At 26.6% G+C, this 26,901-nt stretch overlaps 1 protein-coding gene across 1 annotated transcript; it reads left to right on the forward strand.

The window, feature by feature from the left end:
* The first annotated feature begins 226 nt into the window (after positions 1-226).
* Positions 227-26,605, forward strand: LOC129964160 (U3 small nucleolar RNA-interacting protein 2-like). Its single transcript, XM_056078870.1, has 14 exons — positions 227-396; positions 4,135-4,220; positions 5,132-5,238; positions 7,800-7,864; positions 8,659-8,700; positions 9,447-9,573; positions 15,658-15,782; positions 17,090-17,182; positions 21,803-21,903; positions 22,131-22,265; positions 22,792-22,854; positions 23,738-23,877; positions 25,597-25,676; positions 26,449-26,605. The coding sequence occupies exons 1-14, from the start codon at positions 337-339 to the stop codon at positions 26,593-26,595; spliced, it is 1,371 nt and encodes a 456-aa protein (XP_055934845.1). The 5' UTR covers positions 227-336; the 3' UTR covers positions 26,596-26,605.
* Positions 26,606-26,901: the final 296 nt, after the last annotated feature.

The following is a 26,901-nucleotide window of genomic DNA, read 5'->3' on the forward strand; positions in this document are numbered from 1 at the left end:
TATTTTACAATGCATGTACAAGACCTTATCAGGACCAAAAAAATAAAGACGACATAAGCTGAGTAAGGACTTGTTGAGATTTTACTGATTTGCCTACACTATCATCTGGTCTGGGTTCGCTCACCAGTTACCGCAAGCTTCTAAATAAAAATGTGCTAATGCTAAGCCATAACCATTTTCATTGACTATGAACTGAACTGAATTTATACTCTTGTTTTCATTTGAACCTTACCACGCGATTTTTACGAATTTCCCATGTGCCAGATTCTATAAGATTTTGTTGATCGTGTGTTTATTTTACAAATTTAATAATTTTGGTTTTAAACTAAAATAGCTATGCCAAGTAATTTTTTCTTAAGAAAGAAAGCCAAATCTGCTTCAACAAAAAGAAAAAAGGTTAGTTTTATATTTGTTTCTAAAGTTATGTACGTTTCTTGATTGAAAGTAATTTTAAAGTATTGTACGTTTTTTAATTGTTTCTTCTGTTTTTCCTTTTCTTTTGACTCTGAAATATCTATTTGCTTTTAATTCTTAAGTTTTATCATACATTTTTGTAATTTCTTAGAGCTCTGGTATAATGTAACAGTTCATTTTGTCTGTTTGCAATTTATTATTCTTAAGGAATTTAATTCTTATATTTTGTGTCAGAATACGTGAATTTGTTTTCACATTAATGCCAAATATTTCTCATCAGATCTATTCCACAACTTTTTATGGGGCATATTATTTATAAGTAGAAAACCAAGGTTAACATCTTTTTATTTATGGAAAAAAGAGTAATTTTTTTTATTGATTGTTGCTCTGAAAACTGGAAATATTCATAAAAAATAAAAAGTGATATATTATATAGAAGTGACTATGTAATATACCCAAACTAAATCATTTATAATTTTAAAACACTTGTTAAGAGATGATCCTTATTGATGCTAATTTTTCTGTTTTTTCATCAGAAACTTAAACACCTAATACGAAATTTTTCTTATTTTTTTTAGATTACTGAAATATTTAATTAATTTTGCTAATATTTTATTTATTTACAATAAACTTGTTAAAGGAATGATTATAGAGTGTATGAGTCAAAAACACACAGAAAACAAGAGTTCACACTTAAAAAAAGTAACATCAATGAATACAGAAATCCAAGTTCAAAACCATACATAATATAAAAGTGCAGTTCTAGTATAGATTTGGATGCCTCTTCGATTTGTGCCAAATTTCAGTGGTTTCCGCAATGTTTTGTTTTCATTGATGTTACTGTTAGGTTACCGATATTGATGCCAAAAAATCAAGGAACACCCAATTGTAAACTTCTACCAAAAGTGCAAACAATTAAATGATTAAAATGGAAACATGCAACTGCAAAAGCACCAAAAACATACTGTGACCCAAATGATCTGTCACATTAAAATTGATCTTTTTTAATTTAGTACAAATTAAGACTAATTTAAAAAGCAAGGCTCAAAAAGTAAAACACACACAAGCACAACACAGAAGAAGCATGAATACACACAAACATCTCAGTATATAGACAATAAATAATGTGTTGTAAATCATATAAAAATAATGAAGTTTAAGTCATTACTACATTACGTTTCATACTATTATGATTATATTTAGAATTGTGTGTCACATACAGAATTGCTGAAAATTGTTTTTCTATCCTAAAATTGGAAACAAACTACTTACATTAGAAAATTATTTGTCCTTAAAAAAATTAATAATGTAAGAAAAAAGGATAAAAAATAAAAGATATTATAATTTATATCTGTAAATATGATAAATCTGTTGAGAAGCAAACATATTTGGCGGAGAGAACAAACATGATTTTTTAGATATTAAGAAGATATTTTTTTCAAACTTTCATAAATAATTTTGTTAAACTGAGCTCACCTGGCCTTCTATCAACATATAACTATCATTGAAACTAAGACAGTGTTCTGCTAACAAATATTTGAATTTCTATTATAAATAGTATAATGTAGGAAATATGGTAGTCTTCCTTCTTAGTAGTTTCTCATTTGTTGCTGGATCCCAATCTTCTTTGCTTACAATCATACTCTATAAATAATTCATTGACTTTTTGGAGTATTGTAAAAAGAAAATCAAAAGTTTATATCTTGCAATCCTGTTACACAGCTTTTTCACTCTCCATAAGTAGTTTATATTGACTTCTTCATCTCATTAAAGGTATTCTTGAGTCAAATATGGCTCACAGTGCTCTATGTAGAAAATAAGTATTGATTAGAAAGTAAATATCTCATATTCAAAGCCTACACGAATTTGCATGCTCACTGTGATGCTATCAGCATAACTTTTATTTGTCTAACATGAAATTTGAACTGACATCATCTTTCTGTTATATATTAGTACACCTCCCAAATTTCATTTATCTAGTATAACTCCATCTTGCTTGTGGAATCTTATTAAAGAATTAAATGAATGATGTTTGCCTATCATAAAATTGAAATTTCAAGATAAATTTTGTAAAAAATCTAAGTTTGGTTAGATTTACTGATATTAGCTTACATTAAATTAAGTATATTTGCAATTTTAAAATAAATTCTTTTTGCTTAGACCTCAGTTTCACTTCCCAAAAAAGGGGAAACTCTCTTCTGAGATGTTGAAAGCTTTGTGTGTATTTCTATCTCTTCTTGCTTTGAGTTCATCATCAATGAATTTCATGCATTGCATTTTTCACTAGTAGTCGTGAATTGGATAAATCTTAAATTTCTCTTAAATTCTTATAATAATCTGCAGCAATTAAATTAAGTATATCAAGTTTAAATATGATTTCTGAATTCAAATAACTACCATCTCCTTTAAAAAAAATTACCCTACTTCACAAATTATTAAGTTTACATTTTTTAAATATTTAATAAAAAAATTGTTTGCATCTTTAAAATTCTGTTTCTTGTTGCTTAAAATTATTTCATGAAAATAATTAACCATTTAATGTAGGTTTTACAGTACAAAAGATGTGGTGTGGAAGATAAGTATCTTGCTCATAATTGTTGCAAAAGTACTAATTCTGATGTTGAGGCTGTTTGAGGCTTCAGTGATTTCTTTGCTTTATGTACTGAATTTATAAATTATAGATACATATGTGTTCCTTTAGTGTTTCTTTAATTTAAAATTATTCAATTAAAAAGATTAATATCTGTTCAAGAGCAATTCATATAAAAGTATTCAATCTCCCCCACCCCCACCCATATTACTGAATTGTTGCCAACATAAAACAATCTAATCAGATGAAAAATTTATAGTTTTATTAATATAGAAAAAAAAGTTGGCCCAGGAATTGTAAAGATAGAGCTGTAAAAAGAAATTAATTGTGCTCATATTAAAATATCTAATGACTAATTGATAGATTCGTTATATTTTACTCCTCAGCAATGTAGGATTGTATTTAGTTGAAAAGAATTTCTGTTTTTAACTGCTTTATTTCTTCATGTTCTTGTATCTACTAACATCCTTTAGGATCAGACAGAAATTTTTGAAGAAATATGTAGAAATGAAGCCTTTCTACCTTAGAGAAACCATGTTCTTTACTTCTATTGTTCTATTTGTGCTTCATTGTCCACTTTGTGGAAAATCATATATTTACCTATTATCCAGGTTCTACCATTTCATAAGGTCTTGTATTATATATCTGAATAACAATGTAATTGCATATAATTTATGCAAGCTTCTTGAATAAAAAATAGTTCTATATCAGATTAAATCGTTGTAATATATATTATTATTGCAATATAAAAATAATAATTTTGTCAATATTATTTAAATTAGCATACTTTTATATGTAATTTTTTTTTTTTTTTTATGAATGTCTAGTCATATATGTTAAGGACATCCAAAGCAATATAAAAATACTGTTTTATTCATTTTGTTTAAGAAACAGGAATTCAGCTTATAAGTTTGACTCATACTAAAAAGTTAGTATTGAGAAATTGTTTTTCCTTTGCAATAATATGATGTTGTTTTCTAAATGAAAGGCTTTCTTTTCTAATATTCATATTTCTATCATTCATTTATCTTTTAAGAATTATACATAGATTTTAAAACAATTGAATCATTTTTATAATACTGTATTAATTTTAATACTATCTATTTTATAAAATATTTTCTTAATTATAGGATGATGCAGATGTTTCTAATAAAAAGAAAAAACATGAAAAGATTAAGCCAAGTCAAGAAGAAATCTCAAGTGATGAAGATGATAGGTGAGAGTTTTAAAAGATTATACTTAGAGATTACCCTACTCTTTCATATATTGAAATTAAAATTTCTACAATATATTTATCATTGTATTTATTTATTTTGTAATAGTTTTAATGGTTTATGATAATTTTGGATTAATATATGGTGTTCTAAGAACTGATATAAAAAATTTATAAGCAGTTATCTGAGATACAGGAATTGATTAATGCATTCCTATAATTTCGATATCATTCTTCTGTTTAGAATGACCTGTCAGAACACAATTTATTTATTAGTCAGAGTTTGATTAACTTGAATTATTCAGAATAAAATCCATTTTTAGAAAGCTGTTAAATATGATTTTTGGGTGACTTATTTTAAGTTAAATTATTCTTTAAAAAAATAAAGACGAAGGAAAAATTTATTGAATGTTTTAAAATATCAATAAATTTTGTTCTTTTTAAGCAATTCATTTCATGCTTTGAGAAAGAAACTTTTTTAAAAAAATTCATATTCTCTTTGTTTAACAAAAACAATGTAGGTATTTTTTTTAATGTATTATAACATGTGCCATCTTTATATCAGTATCTAATCATATAAAATTTAGTTTTTAAACATTTATTAAAAAGTTGAATTGGTTAAATTACCAATAAAAAGCACAACTCAAAAAGTATATGAAACATTTCAGTGAGGTTTTCAAAACCATTTTCTTGCCAAACTTTAAACTATCTTTATATTTCATAAGTGAAAAAAAATGCAAACAAGACAGCTTCTTTAAATATTTAATTTTTGTTTTGTTTTGTTTTATGAATGGTTACCTGAATTTTATTTTGAATTACATTGACATAATATTGATAACCTATCTAGTTGCTTTTATACCAGCATGTTATTTAAGTTTGTTTTCATAAGAAATTTTTATTATTATTATTTTCAGTGGACATGATCCTGGCTATCCTGAAGAATCATCAAGTGAAGAGGAAACCGAGCAAGAAAAGAAACTGAGGCTTGCAAAAAAATATATTGCTAAAATAGAAGAGGAAGGTAAATAATTTTAAAATCAATATCTGAAATTTTAAACCATTTAAAAATAAATATTTATTTTTTAATGTGTGTTTAATATTTTATTTAACATTATGGCTTGCTGTTTTTATTTGTATGCTTGAATCCTTTTGAATTTACCAGTTGAGGCCTTTATTAACCTTTATTTTATTGTTAACATTGATACTTTGCTCTCGTGTGTGAAAAATCTGTTGTACTTTGACATATTTGAGGGCTATATATTATTATGTTGCTAATATGTGTGATGAGAAAGGCAAAACCATCCAAACTCTGTGATAGTCAAAAATTATTAAAAAATCTAATCTAATATATAAAAATGAATTTCTTTGTTTGGTCATATTTTATGAGATCTTGCAATGGAACTTGGTCAACTTAGTTGCACTTGCATGAAGGTTATAAGCATAGTGCAGTTATTTTATTTTATATAAAAATGAATTTTTGTTTGTTAGTGTTTTATGCACTGCAGTACAATGGTTACCCAATTGCCTAATGATCCGATATATATAGTTACAGAAATTCCGGGATTCTTTCTCGATTTGTTGGTCGGTGAAATAAACAGATTTTTAGTAACAGAAAACGACTTTTATTAACCCGAAGACACTAATGCAAGGAAGCAAATATACAGCTGAGACGAACACAGCAGCATTCTACAATAAACAACAGCCCACAAGTAGTAATCAGTAGTAACAACAACCACAGCGCATAAAGCGGCCAGGCAGAATTTATCAGGTGGGGGGGATCTGCGTAGCTTTACTCTACGATCTCTTCAAATGTCTGCAATTCTTCACTGTCTCCTCGCTTTAGCTGTACCCAACTGCTGACTCACTACTACACAACTGGCTACTGCTCGCATGACTCGATGCTGCTTTTATAATAAACACCAGGACTTGGCACACAGCTCAATTCAGCAATTGCTTGAGCTCCTCACAATACTTGCTATTTGCTGAACTAATCCAACTATTTGCCATTGACTCTTTCCATAATTACAACTTGTTTCACAACTGACTGCAGCTTGAGACTTCCAGCCTTTTATAGTTCCCAGGAGGTGGGCAGAAAAGGTTCTGGAACAATCAGGCATAACCCAGTTCCTATTTGCCCAATCACTAAAATTCTGGAAGTTTCCAGTACTATCTATTTTTTCGCCAAAATCGACGCCAAGCCCTTAGATCACTGATTTGGCATCCGATCAGCATCCAACAGAGTTGAACGTAAAACAGTCTTTACAGTGACTGAATTAACCATGTTAGGAGACAACATTACAAATTTGTAATTGCATGTATGTGTATATATTGTCTACCCTAAAGCACTTGAATAATAAAGTCAAGAAAAAGAGTAAATATTATTTATACTTCTCCTTTATACATTATTCTAGTTCAAATGTATTCATTGTCAACAAGAAAATAAATGTCATTCCCAATTAAACAAGATAGTTATTTCTTCTGCGACAGCAACACACTGGGTACCAGCTAGTAGGTGATAAATAATTGCACTGTATAATCTTGAAATTGTCATCATTGATAAAAAGCATATATATATATATATATATATATATATATATATGCTTATATATATATATATATATATATATTATATTGTTACTAGCGAGTACTCCCTATAATCATGGGAAAGAAATCTTGGGCAACTTCTCCATTTAGAATATAAAATGAAAAGAGGATGAAACAGTGAGTTCGTGACTTTTTAATAGTTCAGAAGGGGCGTCTTCCTGCTTTCGGGAGTGATGCTGAACCAAAACTAATTACTTGGGATTACTTGGGCAGTAGTTTAAGACAGTTAAATTTACTTTTATTACATTCCCAGATATGTGGGAAATCTATGGAACCTAAGACATTAAAGATTGCACAGCTCGCCCACATTGAATTCAAGTGGATCAAAATAATTTTGTAAATCTGTTATAAATAAGATTATTGCACATTTATTTATAAATTATAAATGGAATTATATCCTAATTTTATTCCTTTTGGTTTACTTCCTTTATTTATCCATTTATTTATTTATTTCCTTTTATTTTTGTATATAAATTTCTACAAAATCATTATCAGTATATAAATAATAATTAAAAAAACTCGTAGATTATGGTTAAGTAAAATCCAAGATATGCTCAAAATGAGGATTTCAGTTAAGGAAATGAAAGCTTCTTTTTTTCCCCTTTTAAATTATTTAATATATAAAATAGAAAATCTATTCATCACATGTCAAGTTTACAGAATAATGCTGTTTACAAGGATTTGGTAGCTGTGCACAGCAAGTTTGCACCAAGAGCTTGTATGAAATCTTAATTCCCAACGATATAGTACCTGCACCATTAGTAAGGAACTAGCTGCAAATCAGGAATAAATTCCATAAATATTTGTATGCTAGAAAATTCTATGTTTCCTATAGTTATATGAGGTTCCTTTTAAAAAAATTTTAGATAAAATATGTAAATGAATTTGTGTAAAATGGCTATCGTATTATCATAATTTAATCAATGATTGTTACATACTTATATTTATTGATTTTATTTCATTGCTTATCTTTTTTAGAACGTGAAAAAAATTCTCTTGATGATACTAGAGAAGCGGTGGCTCAAAGGTTGAAAGAAGAAGCTGTAAGCATATACATGCAATTTCATTTTGAATTTTTGAAAATTACTAATAAAAATCTAATGTTTCATGAAATGTTAAGAAAAATAGTAATATAAATGTTAATAAAAGTCATGATAATTATACAGAACTCAAAGGCTTTGCTTGAAATGTATAATTTTAGCACTTATCTCAATGAGCTGTGATCTTAATACTATTTTTAATTTTACAATGGAGTAAATTTTGAGCTGCCTTATTAAATTAAAGATGAAAAAATTTGTTAATAATTTTACTTAACACACCTATAGATAGAATTCAGAATGATATCTGTTAAATAATTTCATAAAAATAAGACTGTATCAGCTATTTTTTATATAAAGGGAGTAAGTTATTAAATTATCAAAAAATAGTGGTAAGAAAATTTACAAATATGCTAATTTACTTATATTTTTGAACTCTATAAGCAATTTAACATTTAAATTTTTATTTAAATGTTTAGAAATTTAAATCTACACAGGACTTATTTTTTAAGAATGCAGTTATAAAGAACTATATTAGAAATGCCAGCAAAATATAGATATTCTTACAATCTCTACACTTCTTCTTACTAAATTTCAACCGTATTTAAATTGCTATATATATATATATATATATATATATATATATATATATATATATATATATATATATATATATATATATATATATATATATATATATAGTACATTTTAATGTATATATAAATTAGTATTTTAAAATAATGTATTTGGATTATTTTTAGTGTTTATTAATGATTTATGTATTTTTAATATATTTTCAGTTAGAAGAAGCTGGGCGTTTGCTAAAGAAAAAAGCTCATGAGGTAAATAGAGTCATTTATATGTCTGAATTATCTCTTCCCCCTCCCTCTTTGATTAAACAACTGAAAAATAGAAAGAATAGCATTTCTTATTGGGGAAAAAAAAAAAAAGAATTGAGCAACAATATAAATGATTTGCTAACATAAAAATATTTTTTTTTAATATTTTCTTTTTTATATACTTTTACTTATATACTTTTACTTTATATACTTATATACTTTTTTACACTTTATACACTTTTTTTTTACCATCAATGTATGCATAATTGCACTTAAAGGTTGTTGTTTTATTTCTTTGTATATTTATGAAATATGATAAATGATAACAAAAAAATAAGAAAAGTGAATTGATAATACAACATGATGCATATTTTGACAAAATTTTGTACATGTATTTAAATATACATGTAGATGTTTATTAATTCTTAATAAGTGAATGTATGATTAATTGTTTATCGCTTAAAATTTAAAGTGGGATATATTTTTATGTGATAAACATATTATATGAAATTAAAGAAAATGTCAGCTTTTTTATTTTTCCACATCAAAGTATGAAAAATTATGTGATTGAATAAAATTTCGAATAATGCCATAAAATATTATGAAGTAAAAAAAAAAATTGTGATGAAACTGAATACATTTTTTTATGTGTATTTCTTCAATTCTGTTATAGAAGTTACTTTATTTGAAAATATTTGTGCATCCTGCTGTATATGCATTAAATATATCTATATATATTCTTTTTGCAGTATGAAAATGTTGTTCCTGAACCAGCAGCCATTTTTAGGGGGCATAAATTAAGTATAACAGCTTTAGCTATGTCAACTTCTGAAAAATTTTTCTTTAGTGCTGCGAAAGATTGTTTTATTATAAAATGTAAGTTAATTTATTTGTTTAATTATTATACATTTTTTGATATTAAATACATATTATATAAAGTATTTTTGATATAATATTTAGCAAGTACTATTTTAAAATTGATTTTACAAACTACTAAGTGGCTTCATAACAATGATTCAGTTTGTATGCTCCTATACACTTCTGTAAAATTATATCTCAGTTTATATATTAAATCTTATCCTGTTTTATACATCTTTCGTTTTGGTCGTTTCTTAATTCATTTTTGTGTATAACATGTTTTTTCTTTGCAATATATATATATATATATATATATATATATATATATATATATATATATATATATATATATATAAATTTATTTGTTTGTATATAAATAGGATTTTTTCATCATTCAGGCTTATATTTGCGGGATTTTCAATTAACTGAGAAACAGAAAAAAATTTAATAAATAAATGTATGCAAGATCTAAAAAACTGCAATTATTTACAGATGTGTTTTTGGTGAAAAGTAATGAGGAAGCACTATAAACCAATTTTCCTAAAGTTACAGAACTTAATTAGGCGAGCTACCGCACCTTGGTCTTTCGTAACATTGTATTTCGTAACATCTTCATAGAACCGCAGGTGTTTAAGTCGCTCGTCTCTACTCTCTGCTACGCATCAAGATGTGAGCATGCACAGTCAGCAGTTTCTCACTTAAGGAGCAAAATTTTTTCTGATATCTTACTCATAATTCTAAAACAGTTATTAAATTAAACAATTTTCTATAAGAATCCATGTAAAAAAGGAAAATGCATTTCATTCCAGAAAGAAATACTCAAACAAATTAATATTTTATCAGTTATATTGTATGTTTTTATTGAAAAAAAAAAATTGTCTAAAGGCATTTTTCTTTGGCTATGCTTCAAAATTTGGCAAAAATTAAACACAACATTATCTTTAAATGAATTTGTAGCATGCGCAGCTACTGCTTTATTGGAGTGTTGCAATGAGTTCACGTTCTTTCAACATTTTTTTTATTTTGCATGAAGGTTATTGCTCTGTTGAGTCTGCAATGCAGAAGGCAGCACTATAAGTTCTCCTTCAAGCTAATTGATATAGTTCCTGTTATCCTGTATCTACTTAATGGCCATAATCAAAATCTCATTCATTAAGGCTTCAATGCTTGGAATTGCATTCAACAACACTATCTGGCTAAAACTTCTTCATGTTGTTATAAAAATTCTATTCAAATAAACACTCAATACAGACTGATACAGGCCAATCCAGCATGTGATGTCACAGTGTCTTCTCGCCACTCATTCTGTATAACATTGCTTGTTAAGCAAATCACTTTTTTACATTTTGTTTTGCTCATTAAGTGAATTCTGACTGTATAAGCTATTTATGCTGGTCTCTGGGTATAAAATATATTAACATTTGCAGAAAAAAAATTAAGTATTACAGATAAATCATATATATATATATATATATATATATATATATATATAGTTATTTAAATAATTATTACATTTTTATTTGCACGTCTAGGAATTTAAGGAAAGAAACCTCACTGAAAAGTTTTATTTTAGTGTGATAACTTGTTTGGAATCATAATTTTAGGAAAAAATTAAAAGTCTGAATAAAATCTTAAATTTCAAAAAATCTAAAAGTAATTATTTAATATGATATTGGTACTTTTCTTCTATGGGGAAATTATTTTATAATTTATATTATATGAAAATATTTTAATGGGAATGAAAATTATGTTAGCATAAATTGCTGAAAATAATTAATAAAGACAATAAATATCATAAGAACAAAACTCCTAATCATTCATTCAGGGGTGTTTGTGCTCCGGGGAAACCCCGAAATTCCGGGGATTTTGAACTTCGATACCCGGAAGTTCCGGGGATCGTCGTTCAAAAGGAAGTAGGAATAATAATGAATTATTTATTTTGATCTGGGTAATTTTGTTTGCTTTGAAAGCAGAAAACGCAAGGTCAGTGTGTGTGGTGAAAATTTTTCCTTTCTTTCTCCAAAGGCAGTGATAATGCGTGAAAAGGGGGGGGGGGCTTCTTTTTTGTTCTTTCCTTATTGCGAGTTATGACTCATTCCCCCGGTTCTCGGACATTCTCTTCTGGATTCTTTTCGGCAAGTAGCTGCGGCAGAAAAAAAAAAGGGAGAGACTTCGTTCGACCAGATGTGCGATCACGTGACTCTGGGTTCAAAGGTCTTATCTCTCCTGGCGTGGCGCCAATAAGTAGAGAAGGGGGATTTTTCGCCGTATTAGCTATTTGTCATTGATCGCTTCGCAACTTTCGATCAGACGGCACTAAACTCGTTGGAAATGTCCAGGACTACTGCATGTTATAAGATGAAATATGGGCTCGCAAAAACTATTAAGGAAAATATTATTAAAACTTTAAAGGAGACTCCATTTTCTCTAAATTTGGATGAAAGTACTAGCAATGCTCAAGAAAGTATACTGGCAATATTGGTGCAGTTTTATGACAACAATCAAAATGAAGTTGTAGTTCATCATTTTGCATCTCTAAAGATGGAATCTTGCAATTCAGAAGCTGTTTTAAAGCAGTTGTTAATACTATTGAAGATAATAATATTCCATGGGCAAACTTAATTAGTGTATTAATGGACTCATGTAACACCATGCGTGGGAAAAAAAAAATGGTGTTGAAACCAGACTACGATCAAAAAAAGCACCCCACTTATTAGATATTGATGGTGACACATGTCACACAGCTAATAACTGTGCAAAAAAATTTGCTTCATGTTTTGATAGATACTTAGAAGATTTGTTTGATGATGAGAAGCTGCAGTAAAAGAGAATTTTTTCAAAATCTGTGAATCCCTTGCCATTAAAAAACTTAAGCCCTTGAAGAGACCAGACCATAGGTGGGTGTACATTTTATGTGTTTTAGAAAGAATCAAAGATCTGTGGGATGCTCTTATTGCATTTTATTTTCACTACTTGGATAAAACTGATAAAGGGGATTATTTTTCTTATGTTGAAACTGTATACAATAAAAGAAATATTTCTGCAGCTCAGAAAAAAATTGTTGAAGGGGTGTATTCTTGCTTGCATTCCCAACAACTCACAAAGGATGCTTTAGCTCGGGGAAAAAGAATACTAAATGGGTTATTTGTTATGCAAAACAAAACTTTATTGCATATGGCATTATATTCAGCAGTATTACCAGAGTTCAACACATATATTAAATTATTTGAAACAAAAAAACCAATGCTTCATTTAATACATTCCAGTATTTCTAAATTGATGGCAAAAATTTTCTCTTTTTTTATGAAGCCAAAAAATATAGAGTGCACATCTTATAATGATTTATTAAAGGTTGATGTCACAAATCCAGTATTCCATCTACCTAGCAAAGTAATATTTACTGGTGCAGAAACTTCCACTCTCCTGAAGAAATTATCAAAAAATCATCCAATAGCAAAAGAATTTCAAATTTCTCTGATGAAAGCTTTTACTAATACAGCACAGCATATGAAACAGAAATTACCCCTTAAAAATTCATATCTAATTAGTTTTACAGCATTAGATCCAGAGCTAAGAGGTAAAACCAGTACAATATTAGCTTTTGAAAAATTATCATCTTTTATGTCCCATATTTTTAGTGATAATGAAAAGTCAAAAGTAGAAGCTGAAATAAGGTTATACCAGAGTGATATTGATATCACCAAAGAAATGCTCTACACATCTGATGAAAGTGGAAATCAAGTCAAGTGTACAATTGATAAATATTGGTCTAAAGTTTTTAATTTAAAAGATGATTTCACAAATGATTATAAGTATCCTACATTGGCTAAATTGGTCAAAGCCTGCCTTAGCTGCTTCCATAGCCCATTAGTGGAAAGTGCATTCAACTTAATGGATACACTTGTCACTGACTATAGAACCTCTCTTAAGATTGATTCCCTAGATGCAGTGCAGACTATTAAATATGATTTAATGGCTTCTAAAGAAACCTCATGTGAAAAATATGGCTCAAAAAATCCAATGACTGATCCAATTCACAAAGATCTCTTACTGAATATGAGCAGAAGTTGGAAAACATATCAAGAGGACTTAAAAACATGTATTTCAGATGAGTCACCTATAAAAGTCTCTGAAAAACCTTCTACATTAGCAGAAAAGAAACTGCTTCTACCTCTGCATGTGCAGTTCTCGAGGAAAATAAAAGTCAACCTTCCTGCAATTATGAAGTTCACCACAAAAGAAAGACAAGCCCACAAACATCAGAAAATAAAAAAAAGCAGCAGAAATTAGATAATTTTTTTTAAAGAATTAATTCAGGTACTTTAAAATATTTACATAAAATGTAGTAGTTTATATGTTTAAAAATGTATGGTTATTAATTTTGCAAAAAAAGCAATTCATTGAACTTTTATAATTAGGTCATTCAATACTTCATAATTGTAATTTTTCATTCCTCCCCCCCCCCTCTCGAAACTCCAAAATGTCGGTAGTAAGTCCGTAAAAGTTTCAGGGGATTTTTTGGGGTCCCACAAACACCCCTGTTCATTGGAAATTTAACTATATTATGAAAATGATTTGGATTCTCATTTAGTATTTCAATCAGTGTCTCATATTTTACGAAGTTTTGCTTGACCTATAGATTTTTGAAATTTTTTCATTTAATTTCTTATTTTTATTTAGAGAATTTTTTTTCATTTCAAATTTATTACTACATAACATTTTCTAATTTTAAATCCAGTTCAAATAAAAATTAATTAGTTTATAGCTGCTATAACTCATTAAAACTTCAATACAGTATGAAATTTTTAAACTCTACCATTTTAGAAAGACAGTAGAATTCAATTACAAAATTCCATCCTTGCAATCTAAAAAGGCAAGCCAAGATTGATATATTGATTGATTTGTTTCAAGGACAGGAAGCAAATTTTTGATTTCTGTAGAAAAATTGTATATGTGAAACATTTTTGTGAAATTTTCAGTTGATTTCTTTGCTTCAATATGTCAAGATAATAACAAACAATGTACTTAAACATGAATAACTGCACTATATAACACTTGGTCATATTTTCTGTGATTTTATATAAGAAATTATCTCACTAAGTAGTACATGCTTATGCATTAATAAGTTATTGTAAAGTTGAAAAGATATGAGATCAATCTACAGCATATCTACCAGTCACAAAAGTTATGCAAGGATGACAATTTCTCCTTGAATCATGAATATCATGAAATGTCAAACAGCTTCTCTCTTAAAAGCACCAGCATTTCTTTAAATGTGATAAATTTCTTTCTAAAATTCAGACTGTGATAGTGTGTGTATGTGTTGCAATTTTGGTAAATAAAAAAAAAAAAAAAGATAGTTTTTAAAACCTATCTTATCCATAATTTAAATAATTTGTTTACCTAGCAACTGTTTTTTTTTTTTTTTTTTTTTTTTTTTTTTTTTTCAATTTTGATAATCAAATGATGTCAATATTTTTATGAAATAAAGCAATGAAATTCAAATTAATTTTTAATAATTAAAAAAATTATATTTATTGCTTTCCTGATAATATTATATGAAAATACATATGCATTGCATTCTGATTATTTTTCACATAGTTTTAATTATTTTGCACTTTATTGAATTTGAAATTATATTGCTTTTTTAAATTCAAATTACAATGATCCCTTCATTTTGTAAGTATTTTTCCACTTAAAATTTCTATTATTCTATTTGTATTTAAAAATATCTTCATTTATATCTGTTTTTCTCATTATTAAGTGGATAGTAATTAAAGCATTCCATTTATTCCAAATTGTCCAAAAAAAATTTTTGGTAAAACGATTTAGTTATTATTAGCTTTTCAATGCTGAAGCCTATGAACAAAGAACATTGTACAAGTAAATTTTCAATTTAATGGATATTATAGGTTATATCAAATGTAGTTAATAACTAATGATACTGTATAGATTATTCTTCAGCCCATCTAGAATTTTTATATTGATGATGGTTAACCAGTATATGAAGCCAGTATTTTTCTTTTAAAAATTTTCTTTGATGGATATCTATCTATCCTTGGTAATTTTTTCTTAGCTAATAGATAAATTAAATTTTTCTAGGGAGTACAGAAGAAAAGAAAAAATTAAAAGCTATACCTTGTGTCAAGAAGGGCACTGATGAAACAAAGCCTGGACACTCCGGCCACATACTTTCTTTAGCTTTGTCATCTGATGACAAATTTCTGGTGAGACTTATTTTCTAAATATTGCTTCTTTTCTCTCAATATATAATTGCCTCTACTATTTATGTTTCCTGCTAATACCTCATTTATCACATCTATTTTAATCTAAACTGTTATTTTACTTTTCATCTTCTATGATCTTATCATAAGTATTCTTATATTCAAATTTAAGGGGGAGGGGATATCATTTTCTTTAATTTCTGAAAAATTACTGTATACATGTATAAAATGAATTATATTCACTCATAATCACCAAAAAGTATCATCAGTTCAGTACTGTTTAAAGTTCTATTGCAAAATTTATATAAAATTACTTATATTAAGTGTAGTTACCTCTCACAATACATTGCCAAAACGAAAGTTAGTCCATTTATGAATCCTTGGAGTTACTGGTCTAATTCTTACTATTAATTTTCACCTCTTGATGATTTTTTGAGTAAATCTGATAAGCTACAGTATCTCTATCTAGAGGATTCTATTGTGTTTAATAGAATATAGATAATAATCTACTGAATAGTCCATTTAGTGAATATCCTTACTTTTAATGAAATTACCAACCATGTTAACTCTATAAGCACAGCTATCAATGGGCCCTCACTAAAATATCATCAGTATTTTCTCTGAAAATTTAAAAAGTAGGCCTGCAAAATTTCATCTCTATATTTATGAGTAATCACTTTTATCTTGGACAAGAAATTCAGCAATGTGTCTGTAGATCCTTTGTTTCCATCGCAGTCTGTTTTTCAGATGTTGAAGAAGTACTTAGTCTAGTTTTCTCCAGATGAAGGTTAGAAAAGTATGTCTATATTGCTATTGATCTGTGAAGCTGTGAAGCAAATTTTATCTCAATGAGATCTGTACCAAATCTGATGTTCTCTACAACATATTAAATATATTCTTGTATGCTGCTGTGAAGAATAATGCAGATAACAGATAATTTTTGTGAGCAACGTCCTTCAAAATTCAATTTCAGTAGTATCCAAAGCATCTCTCAAAATAGCTAAAGTGATAACATTAAAATAAACCATCCTTAATAGTTTATATATTAATCTTGATTGGCTAATGGGGCTCTTGAATGATGATCTGTCTTTAAAGCATTAATTTTAACCAGTGGTAGGAAAATTTTCTGAATTTCTCATACTAAAGTTTGAATATACATTCTCTAGAAAATGTGTTTTTCAATTTTATTATCAATGGTAGAAATTTTTTTATCAAGCTTCATTGTGATTAAAATAAACTGCAATGTTAATTCAAAATTAAATTCTGAATTTGATATGCCAAGATTCTAAACATATTATTTTAAATTTTAGGCATCGGGTTGCAGTAATAATATTATCAATATATGGAATCCTGAAACATTGGAACATTTGAAAACATTCAAAGGTCATAAAGGAGCTATTACTGTAAGTTTTTAATCTTCTACTTATTAAATGCAGTTTAAGTAATTGTTTTAGTTTGTTTTTCAACGTTTTTATTTAGATTACAAACAATATTTTCATCTTTCATTTTTACTTTACATTTTTATACTTTCTTTTAAAATAGGAAAGGTGGTGAATGCAATAGTGACAGTATTATAGTATTTTTCACGATCATCTAAAAATGCTTCTGGCATTTTTGAAATCATTAACAACATTTCTGATTTAATATATGTCTTATTATGATTTACCCACTATTCTTATTGAGACAAAATCGTCTGCATGCTTTCCTTGATTCATATAAAAGAAAAGCACGTGTTTATCACATACTTTTTTTTTTTTTTTTTTCTGCAGATAACATGTTTTACTTTTCATTCTCTTGTGCCTCATCACGTGGTTTAAAATATGTGCATTTTCATTAACAAATTATTATCTTTTTTCTTGTAAGAACTGTCTCAATTTCTTTCAGCCGTTCACAATTTGTATTTGTGTACAAAAATCACCATCTCTTGTTTATCTGTTTATTTATGGATATAAGAACTTTTTTTTTTAATTTTTTGGATATTAGCAAAAATTTATGAATGAAAAAAGATGCAAATATTTCTGCTTGATAAACGTTATTTTTGTTGGAGGAAATTAAAAAGTTCTTACAATGAAATAAACTTTTACAAAATGCAAAGAACGGTGTTCAATTAAGATAGCCTTAAGGATTCATGCATTTGATTGATGAATGCTCTTTAATAGAGAAATTAATGTTTACTGCTGATTTCAAATATCTCTTAAACCAAATTGAGAGATTTTGATTGGAATGTATTTGGAATTACCTATATAAAGAGACTTAATCTGATTTTATATTATTCTTACAATGCTTTTCCATAAACTTTTAATTAATAGATGAGTTTTGAAAAATTTAAATTAATTTAGTAATTAGAAACATAGTAACAATTTCATGTGAAATACTTATTAATATTTATTTAATTTGCAATTATTTTCGATTGTTAATTAAGTTATACATATCTATTCTCTCTCCTATTTTAAAAATCCATTTCTTTTTAAATGGTTATTAATGTAAAATTATATACTGTTTCAAAAGTATCAAAGATGTCAGTATAATATTATGAACATTAAGAGTCATAATACATATAAAATATTTATTTCATGATATTACCATTATAAGGCATTTAAGGATTTGCCATTGTAAGGCAAATGTTGTTATTTTTTTATATCAATTAGTATGTTTTTAATTAATTTTCTCTCTCTCTCTTTTGGATGCAACAAATTGCATCTTTTTACCAAGCATGTTATCATGAACACTTTGAAGTGTTTATAACTTTCATTTTTCATAAAAAGATTGTAAATAAAGAAATAAGAATACATTTCTTCAGAATTAATTCATTGTTAAAATTTAAATATGGTTTTTATAAAATTTAAAATTTTGAAAAAATATATCAATAAATTGTTGTATATATAAAATAATGTAAGTTAGGTTGTTGTTAATTTGCACAAATTAGGTAGTCAGATTTATGTGTAGATAGGTCTTTAAAATTATATTGAGCCATTACCATAAAAATATGAAAATTAATAAAATCTGGAATAAATAAATTATAGCAGTGAAATAAATAATATCAAACGGCTATAAATTTCATGTGATTTCAACATTTAATCTGAGTACTAAAAAAAGTTCATCCAAATAAGGACTGAAACAAGTTAAGATGACTAAAATAATGTTATTTACGTTTTTATCTCTAATTGAAGATTTAGATGAACTGAGAAAATCAATATTCATGAAGGACCAGCCAGTTGCTAAAAGTAACTAATATACAGGCTATTTACTCTAATCTTGGCCAAAAAGAAAATTTTTTTAATGAAGTAAAGAATTTTGTTGTTTTTGTTAATAAATATAATGCTGAGAAAATTTAAAATTTTATAAAGTCTCCTCATCTTTTGGCTAAAAGAAAATACTCTAAAAGCCACAACATATACAATAGTTCCATTGATTTGTAATTAAAACTGGTGATTTTTTTTAAAGAAATGTCACATGCAGGTTTGCAAAGAAAAATTATTAGCTTTAGAAAGAGTAAAATATTTAGAAGAAACTCACCTTTTATACTTGGATGTCTTGTCTGAGGCAACATTCAAGATAGTGCATTATTTTGATGTTTTTTTTTTAATTTTATTTTCTAATTTTGATTATTAAAAATACTACAAAGTCGTAAGATGTAGATTAATTTTTGGGAGGTAATTGAATTTAAAACAATTGTAGATAAATTTTTTTCAGAGCAATAAACAAGTCCTTGTATTAGATGCATAACTTTTCATCAAATATGAGTGCAAGAGTTAAAAATGTCATTGCAACTTCTTTTATTGGTTAATTTATTAACATTCAAACATCAGAAAGATACACAACTTATACATAGAAAAATAATATGAACGCATGCTCTAAACAACATGATGAAAAGAAGTAAATAATTTCATTATAAAATAAGATGTATAAAGTTATTTTATAACTTTTAAATAAAATTTACTTTTTCATTCTATTTGCTTATAATAATTTCATTTGGGTAGAAACACTTATGTGAAACAAATTCTTACACAATATGCAATATCCTTGAAGTAACAGATTTGCTCACTCTAATAATTTAATTATCGAATGTGTTCTATTTGTGGATTACCTTTCATGGGCTGTACTTTTTATGGAATTTTATAGGAAGTAATATAATGGATTTAAATTTGTAGGTCACTTATAAGAACCTCAGTATTCTATGATGTCATTTCCAAATTAATCTAGAAAGTATGTGCCTGAAAAAAATTTTTGAGCTAGAGCTCTGTCATGTTAAAATCTTATTTTAAACAAATCCAAAAGTGAAACAGACTCCTCTAGAATGAATGAATAAAATAGTTTTATAGTTAGCTGACTTAAAAACATCATTGAAAAAGAATAGCACACTTAAAATATTTTTTACAAAATTGACTTATTTGTTTGTATTTTATGATTTTCTGTCATTCATAATTGGACTATTGTTTTTTATTTGAGCTCATGAAAGATTTTTTTTCAGTAAAAAAAAGTCATGTTTTGGCTTTATTATATCTTCTAATATTCATTATTTTGAATGGAATATATTTAATTTAAATTCAGTTTTACTTGTATATTATAAGTTTTTTTTTTTTTTTTTTGGCATATGTAATAGGACTATTGTTTATTTTTAAATTTGAACCCATGTGGGATTTTTTTCAGTAAAGAAAAAGCAGTGTTTTGACCTTTCTTATATCTTATTTCTAATTTTCATTATTTTGAATTAAATATATTTAATTTAAATTCAATTTTATTTTCTTAAAAATAACATATGCTGATAATGCAATAAATTTTTATTTACTTTTAAAAGCTTTCTATTAATTTTCTTATACATTAATTTGTTTCATTTTAAGTATATTACGAAGTTGAGGTTTTTGCTTTAATTTGCTCTTCAATAAAATATATACATAAGATGTTATTAATTCAATTATAACAAATCTTACCATTTTATTTATTTTTTCATAATGTAGCTAGCTCTTCATGTGTATGGCTATCTTACTACATACAAAATAATGTTCAAAATTTTGTTTAAGTGAATACTTATTTTCAAAAATCTCATCATATTTTCTTTTTTTTTTTAATTAAAAAAAAGCTGATTTGCCTAAAATTAAGTGATAAGCATATTTATGAACATTCTAAGATATTTTTATTAATGCTCAGTGATAAGTATGCTTATTACTTCCTGAATTATCATTATTTATCTCTTCTGATTTTAGAAGTTAATAAATTACCAAAATTTTGATATTTTCCTATTTTACAAAGTCAGTTTATCATAAAATAGATTTATTTCCTAGGAAGGGTCAAATCAAATCTAATCTAAAAAAGGGCATATTTAATCTTTTTTTGACAAATAATTTGATATTAAAGGTCTTCCCAAAAAATATTGGGAGGGAATCTAAACCTAATAGCATGTTATTGTATGGCTTCAATTTGTATATGATCTCTTAAGAATGCTATTGAGACAACAGAATGAATATGAAAATTTAGATCTTAAAGATGCCTATTACATTCAAAGTTTTATAAATTGATCTGTTTTAACCATAGCAATATGAAATTGTTTTTGTTTTTTATTTAAAATAATTTCATGGCAAAAATATTTTTCTAAAATATGTTTGAAAATAAAACTAGGAGATTATATAAAGATATAGATATCTTAAATTTTTTGAACATAGCATTTATTCACTAAAACAATGTAAAATATTTTGCCAACTTGAAATATATACCTATCTAATGGTTTTGGGATTAGTTTTTAGATCAAATTAAATGAACCTACTGTATAATAGCATTGTTATAAATCCTGGAAGCTGTGGATGAAAGCAATTTGATTATTACTTTCTTATTGTTATTACTACGATTCATTCTTCAAAGATCTGTCTTTTTTCTATGTATGCAATTAAAATCTGTTGCACTGATCTCAAAGTTGCTAACTTATTACTGCAGAGTTGCTTATTACTATTATTTTTTTGTTAGAACAAATTTATTGCAAATTTCTTTGGAAAAATCATTTGAATTATTTACTTTTGTCATTGTTACAGGGTCTTGTCTTTCAAAGAAATACACATCAACTCATTAGCTCATCTAGTGACAGATCATTAAAATTATGGAATCTTGATGAAATGGGATACGTCGAGACTTTGTATGTAATTTCCAAAGCTTTATCAAAACTTATTTTTTAGTATTTGCATGTTCTTTTAAAAGATAAAAATTTGAATTATTATCTGAGATTCTATTTCATATGTATGATCTAAAGTTGTTGAAGTAATTATTTGCAATATTAAGGTATCTGCTATTGATTTTTATTATAAAACTTAAATAACTGTTACAAATTAATTAAAGTTTTTGTTTAATTTAAACTTTATATAGATTTGGTCATCAAGATGAAATACATGGAATTGATTGTTTTATTGGAGAGAATGTTGTCACTTGTGGTGGACGAGATAATACCGTCAGAATATGGAAAATTGCGGAGGAGTCCCAACTTGTTTTTCAAGGCCATGGGTTTGTTTAATACATTATCTCTTGTTATTGAATGAATAAATAAAAAATAATTAGTCATCATTGTTTTAATAAGATGTAAAAGCACATCAGAAAATAATGGAATAATAGTATTAGAGGAATGTGGCAAGTTTTCTTGCATGTTTTTCATTATTTTAATTTTTGAATCAGTTTTTGTGCTTAACTTGTTCTTAAGTTATATTTTTTTTAAGTGAATGTTACGGCAGTTAAGAAATAAAGATATATGTAGTGAGGAGAAGCGTTCTTTACATACTTTTGTCTTAATACTTTTGAATTAGGTAACAATTTATTTTCTGGATGTAAACTTTTTTTGTCTGATTATTGATTTTTTTGTATGTGGAATATTAATGATATGAAAAATATAATGTATGTTTTCTGAAAAGATAAATAAAAGAAATTTGTTCTTGAATGTGTTGTTACTTTTTATAGGTTGATTAATTTTACTTTTTAGTGCTTTATAATCCTGTTTAGTATTCAAAATTAAGGAAAGTGAATTTTTACTTTTTAGAGCCTCCATCGATTGTGTTGCAGTGTCTAGTTTTCAAAGTTTTGTATCTGGTGGAGATGATGGGTAATTACTATTTATTCTGCTGTCTTAATGCATGTAGTGTAATATTTAAAAGTGATTGATGTATAATTGGTTTAGTTCAATTAAAAATTAATTGGATAAGGATTCTTATTTCTAGTTTCCTTCAATTAATCCAAGTTTCAGAATTTATTGTTATAGATTTTATGATTTTATTTTAATTATATCAGGACCTCAAATGTATTGAGTTCTTGTTTCTGACTGCATTATTAGTGATTAAATTATAGATTTATAGAAGATGTGAAGTGAAACCAGTTTTATTTATTTTACAAAGAGAATAAAACTTATGCTACAACTTATATTTATTAATTCCTAATTCATAAATTCATTGTTAACTTTGCTCCAATAATCTCATATACCATCAATAGAGACAACGGTTTGTCAGTGTAATATATTGACTTTTCTATAATGCAGTCCTTTTAATATTCTGACATTTTCAGATGGGCTAGTGGGAAGCATAAAATGGAAAACAAATCACTATATCCAGATGTGACATAAGTTATCTTGATGTGACATAAAGAATAGGCTCATGTTTATATTTAAAATCATATATTGTAATATTTTTTATTTAATTTTGTCTATTTTATGCAATAAACAGAGATTTTTTTATTACACAATGTATTGTTATATTACATTGTTTTTAGAAATTATGTATTTCATCTAAACTATCATTTTCATTAATCTCACAGTCATCTAGGTCAGATATTTTTTCCATTACTAAGTGATTGCTATAATAGTTTTATTTGAATATGTATATCAAAAGAGCATCCATTAAATTTCTTGAGTTAAGAATTATGTATGCGTATGATTCTTTTAAAACTGTATGTATATATATATTTCACTTTTTTTCTTTTTTTTTTTTTTTTAGATCATTACTTCTTTGGGGTACACAAAAAAAGAAACCCATGTCTAAAATAACATTGGCCCATGGAGAAGACCAAGAATCTGAAGTGCCTAACTGGATTGTTTCTGTAGCTTCTTTGCAAAACACAGATCTTGTTGCCTCAGGTAATGTTTGTATTTTGTTTATATGAATTAGACGTTTCTTAATATTGTTATAAAAATCCATCCAGTAAGTATATGGTGAGAAATTCAACAAGCTTATTTATTTGAAATTGATGCTTTATTTCACTTGAAACCATGAAAAGGTAACTGAAGCATGCACAAAGACAGCACTTGCTAAAGTCAGCAGCATGCATCCAACATCCACACGTTATTAAATTATCATAATGGCACAAAGTACTCAGAGGAAACTTGCTGCAGATCAGCATTCCAAAGACAGAATTCACTTGACTTCCATCTCTAGTGTATGTACCTTTGCTTTCTTAGTTCTTGTAACAAGGTCACAAAAGATTTTAAAGGGTCCTGTATCTTGTCTCTTAATAGAGATAATATTAAGATTCCATCATATTTGAAACTTTCATTTCTCTCTTCATTGCCAAGTGTCATGGCATACCTTAAATCTGTGGATGATACTGTCCTACTATGAGACTATTGTAAAAGAAGCCGTATTATAGATTTATAACAATATTAATTTGTATGCAGTTAATATTATTTTAAATTGTTTAAGAGGCAAGAATGCTCCCAATGTTGTTATGCATCATTCGCCAGTATAAAGTTAAATCTCTATCATTACCATGATTATATGTTATGAGCTTCTACTGTTGTCAGATATTAGGTAATTTACAAAAATATTCATATCAAGATACTGATGGGAATATTTGTTTTATAATTCTATGCAATCTTCATCTTTTCTATTATCATTTTTTTTCTGAAATTGATGCATGAGCTTCTCTATTTTGCATGCTTCTAAAAAGCTGTATGTGACAGTTATATTTTTAAAAAATATGATATTGACTAATAATATAATGGATCATTGGTTTACTTTAAGGAAATATATTAATTAGTTCTTGTAATTCCTACCCTCCCCCCCCTCCCAAAAAATTGTAACTTCTAACTTTTTTTTTTATCCAAGCCTTTTATTATATAATTAATTTGTTTCTGTTGTCTCAAAACCATGTTGTAGACAGGAGATTGCTTTGCAAAATTATTGATTCATGGGAGTTGTTTTTCAATGTCACTAGAATGATTCTCCTTTTTTGAGCCAAGTTTAATCTTAAAAACTTTTTTCATGCCCTATTACAATTCAAGTTAATTGTGATAACAATGATACATGCAAATGTATTCTCAGAATCTCTTTTAGTAAATTTTTCTGTTTGTATTACATTATATTATAGTTTTAAATATATTTTTGTTTATGAATGATGCGTAGTTTGCTACCTGAATTTGCATTTGCTGTTGGCATGTTAAACTTTTGAAGGTTGAAACAGGCTTTTTCTATTTTTATGTTGAATTCAAAAGCAACCTATTTATGTTTATATTTTTAAGCTTCCTCAATTAAGTTTTCTTGATATCAGAGGCAAATTATATGCCAAAAAAGAGTTAAATTCATTCATTAAAAATAATTATTTAAAAGTTGTGAAATTGAAATAATTGATTCGTTAGTGTATTAAAACCAGTATAGGGCAGTTGATTATGTATATTAATTTGTACACAACATGATGTTTGGCGTATTTAAATCTTTACATCCAATAAAATATGTTGGAAATTCAATACTTTGATTTGAATATTTCAGGTTGTGTTTTTGTGTTTTCAAATTCATTTTATTTTAATTTTTCCTTTTCTATGTTTTTTTTAAAAATAATTTTTGTATTATTCTTATTACAGGCTCCAAAGATGGATTCATTAGATTATGGAGGCGAGATGATGATACTCATACACTTGTCCCCATTTCTAGAATACCAGTAGTAAGTTTTCATTTTCCTCTCTGTTTTTAAGAAGGATTATGATCCAGATGTTCCAGATTTATTTATTTATTATACATTTCTAAAATCTGAATTTTCCAGATTTGTGAGATATTGACTTAGTATCTTAATTTTTTTTAAGTAAATTAAATTTTCTTTTAAAATAGATATAGATATTATAATAGAACATATCCTGTCCTTGAACTTTGATTGCCTGACTTCCTTCCAGATGATAAATATGATTAAAAAAGTTTTTTTCATTTCGAATTCTTTTTAAAAGTTATTTATAACAGTTTTTGAGATAATTTATTGAACATTAATCAAAATGCTTCACATTCTATAAACCATTTTCTTCTTGTTAGCAATTCTACATTTTTGTTACCCACTCTTTCTTTTGCTACAAGGTTCTGACTTATCAGATGATAGATTTACTTTTAAATCATTATTTTTTAACATAATGCTGTGAAAAAATAAATTGCATGAATTAAGTTCTAATTTTGTATTTTAAAAGCCAAGTGCTTTGCTAATTATATTTGAACATTCGGTTTTAATAAATGGAATATTTATTCACCTGTTCCTTGAATTTCTTGAAAAGCAGATTTATTTAAACTTTTTTTATTGTTAAAGAATAAAAATTAAATAACTTCAGAAATTATGCAGAATTTTTACTTCACAATAATCAGAATTTTTTCAAAGAAAATAGTAATTTTTTTGTGTCTGTCATGTTTTATTTCATTGATATGATTATTTAATTTTTTTCTTTCTTTCCTAACAGGAAGGATTTGTAAATAGTATGAAATTTTCCCCATCTGGAAAGTACCTAATAGCTGGAATAGGTCAAGAGCATCGTTTAGGTAGATGGTGGAGAATAAAAGAAGCTAAAAATTCAATAGTTTTATATTCATGGCCAAATAAAAGTTAATATTGTAAAATTGTGTTATAGACTGTGTTGAATTATTTTTAAAATTCGATTTCACCATCAGAAAGACATGAAGACTAACTACTGGCTTTTATCATCATTGTGTATATATTATTTAAAACATTTTGGTAAAAAACAAAAGGGAAAGAATTTTAGTTTTATACTTGTTGAAAAATAAATTAATTTTTTAAAAACATTTTGTTGTTGAATTATTATTATCACTGAGTGATCATTTGTATTTTAATAATTCTTTTGCAGCATTACTTCATGTATTATTTGAAATAAAACATAGTGTTACAGAAATTAAAT

Source organism: Argiope bruennichi, chromosome 3, assembly GCF_947563725.1.
Source record: "Argiope bruennichi chromosome 3, qqArgBrue1.1, whole genome shotgun sequence".
NCBI classification, from domain to species: Eukaryota; Metazoa; Arthropoda; class Arachnida; order Araneae; family Araneidae; genus Argiope; species Argiope bruennichi.